This window comes from Aplysia californica, unplaced genomic scaffold (genome assembly GCF_000002075.1).
Source record: "Aplysia californica isolate F4 #8 unplaced genomic scaffold, AplCal3.0 scaffold00180, whole genome shotgun sequence".
NCBI lineage: Eukaryota > Metazoa > Mollusca > Gastropoda > Aplysiida > Aplysiidae > Aplysia > Aplysia californica.
Genome location: NW_004797450.1, coordinates 297,848 through 301,103, shown reverse-complemented (window position 1 = coordinate 301,103; position 3,256 = coordinate 297,848). Strand labels below are relative to the sequence as shown.

Sequence of the window (3,256 nt, the reverse complement as noted above, 5' to 3'; positions counted from 1 at the left end):
CTTCTTCTTCTTCTCTCTCTCTCTCTCTCTCTCTCTCTCTCTCTCTCTCTCTCTCTCTCTCTCTCTCTCTCTCTCTCTCTCTCTCTCTCTCTCTCTTCCTCTCTCTCTCTCTCTTTCTCTCCCTCTCTCTCTCTCTTTTTCTGTCTGAGTGTTTTTCTGTCTGCCTCTTCTCCCTCTCTTTCTGAAAGCCCATCCGTCTGTGTGTGCGTGTGTGTGTACGTGAGAGGGTTTGGTGGGTTTTTTTTGGCGGGCCACAAAACAGAACAAATGGTGGTTAATCATAGAGGGATACTGATTTCAATTAATGTATTTACGTCCACCACGAACATAGTTGATCCCATAACTCAGAATACAAAGACAGGAAGTATTTTAAACTGGATTTTAGACTCTTATGCAAACCCTACCCTTCAACCAGTTAAAGTGAACTCTAGAAACAACATGTAATAGGTAGAACACGTTGACCAAATTATTTCAGAAATGCCCCATGAAGCTTCACCTTTCTTCAGAAACACTCGATTCACAGGTCGTCGCCGTTATTTATCATTGTCGTCCGTCAAAATATGAGGTTTTCAGAGGAAGCAAAAACTTTTATTTTTATTTTAGGCAAAACAATATAAGTACATAACGTTTAATTCCTCAAATCCCGTTGCTAATTAAATATGAAGAGGAATGAGACTGAGACCATTCAATGTACCTCATCAAACTAAAGAAGATACTTGATTTTACATTTTTTCGAAATTTTGATGAACCATATAATATAAGATTTTGAATGACGCCGACCAGGTGATCCCAGCAGGAGGCGAATGTTTTATAAAAGAGAAGTAATGATTTGGAAGAGCAATACATCCCGCAATTTGCCGCTCTGTTGCTCAAACTACATGTTCTAGCAGCGCACCTTACAAAACACATACAATTTGTCTTGCAGCTTTCATGAGCGATTGACAAAGATTCCTTTTCAAAAATTTCACAAAACAGAAGGTGTGCGATATGGAAAAATCCCAAGCCCTCTATTGAGACCACGTTAAAATATAAAACTCGCTGAATGAACAAGTGCCCTGATCTTCATAACATTGACAAATTGGCCGATGGGTCCCAACGCGTTATTCAATGGGTTAAGAGAGCCTTGTTTTTTAAATATTTAACAGAATTATGAATGATTCGGCGTGCTCCTATACCTTAATATGCCTGAAGGGGCATTGCAACTAGCAACAAAGCAGGCTCGTTGCGGAAAGCAATGTGTGATCTCAAACGATTGTAAATCAAGGTCACAAGGTTGCTTTGAAGTACACTATGACGCCTGAATTTAACTTGATTTTGTCTTCTACCCTCCCTGGTTCGATTACAACGACGACGACAACGACAACGACAACGACAACGACGACAACGGCGACAACACAATAACAACAACAACAACAACAGTTCAACATACGAGCACCCCCCCCCCCCCACAAACACACACACACACACACACACACACACATACACACACCCACACACACATCCACACACCCACACACGGATTGGAACCACTTGGATAATTTAAGAGACCGCTGCTTCAACCTTGCCAGTCATGGCCAACCCGGGCTAAGAAGATATACGGTAACCAGGCAGACATAAAAATGTAAGAACACGAAACAAACAAAATCATGTTAAACTGGGGCATCACAGTGACCTCAAATCAATCCTGTGATCTCGATTTCTCCAAATTTGTTTTCAAGACACGCGAAACCCAGAGTGTGCCATTTTCAAAAGCGCATGACCTCGGGGGGGGGGGGGGGAGACCGATAGCCACCTGTGGATGCCGTTAAATGGTTGGCAAAAGGGGTATGGAAATAAAGCATTCACCGACAGGAAATAACGAGCTGAACGGACAGGTGAGAATATTCACAGTGCTCCTGAAAACACGAAAACAAACAGGTGAAGGAGAAAATCTTAATGTTCATGAATACCATTTGTCATTCACCCGGCCCCGCAGCTATGATTTCGTGGCCTTGGATCAAAGAGCAAATGTCCATGTATTGCGGGACAAATAAAACAGAAGAAGAAAAAAATATTTTAAATATTGCGGTTACAAAATTCCCCTTTTCAAAGAAAATAAAAACAAGGATGACATTTCGTTAAAAAGAAATAAAATTAAACAAGTTGGAAATATCTTGGGGAGCTTTTCAATTAAGTATAATATAGACCCTTGGGGAATGCTGGGTCACAGAGCTACTCCAGACTAAGTTGTTCATCTGGGAAACGTCTGACCCAGAAACGCCTTTGGTCATGGGAGCGTGTCGTTCACACAAACACAAGGATCTGTACCTTCTATTCATATCGTCCATGTTCTGGAGAAAACATATGAACAATTCGGTCAAGTTGAAAAATGACGTACAAACCCCAGGAGGTGACCGACGTTTTGACTGGCTATTCGTTGAAATTGTTGGAACATCCGCCATATTTTCCTGACCTGGCCCAGTGTGATTTTTTCCACTTGTTCCCCAAAATGAAAGAACACCTTCGTGGACAACGATTTCAGTCAGAGGAGGATTTCATTCAAGCAAAAAAAGACGCAAATTAAGTGCCTGGATACATGCACTTACGTCGGTGCGTTTAACGACGGGCAACAGCGTATGCAGAAGTGGATGTTATGTTGAATAGAGCAAATATAAAACGTATGTTGTGCCAAATTTCATCAATCTAGGCCTTATGGTTTTTGCTTTATACATACATGCATATATGCATGAAAGCATACATACAAACAGGCATACAATACATGCAGGCACGCGTGCATGCAAACATATACACATAGAGACACAAACACACACACAAACACAAACATACACACACGCACGCACGCACACACACAAACACACACATACACACATACATACATACACACATACACACATACATGCATGCATGAAACAAAAAGCCAAACTTTAACTATTTGACCAATCTGATCAATTTGTAAGGATTTAAAGAGCAAAACAAATAAGAGCAGGGAGTCAAGGTCATCTCGCAGCCAATGTAACTATGTATGTACGGAATTACATTGCAAGATAATGAGACAAAAACTGTGCTGAAGATAAGAGGAGTTACAGGAGAGTAACATACAAAAATAAAAGAATGAGGAGAGATAAGGACGACAGACGTTCGGCAGGAATGAATGAACAAACCACACCAGAGCACCCGCAAACTACAGACAAACAGGACAGATAGACTGAAACAACAGAAGGAAAGAAAAGAAGTTGGGCCTATAACAGTTGCGCCC

General features: G+C 41.2%; 1 protein-coding gene across 1 annotated transcript in view; it reads right to left on the bottom strand.

The window, feature by feature from the left end:
• Nucleotides 1–3,032: 3,032 nt before the first annotated feature.
• LOC101862502 overlaps nucleotides 3,033–3,256 on the bottom strand; it is a 49,357-nt gene continuing 49,133 nt past the window's right edge. The window contains exon 5 of the mRNA XM_035969768.1: nucleotides 3,033–3,064. Coding sequence (XP_035825661.1) covers nucleotides 3,033–3,064 — 32 coding nt within the window. The remainder of the gene's footprint in view (nucleotides 3,065–3,256) is intronic.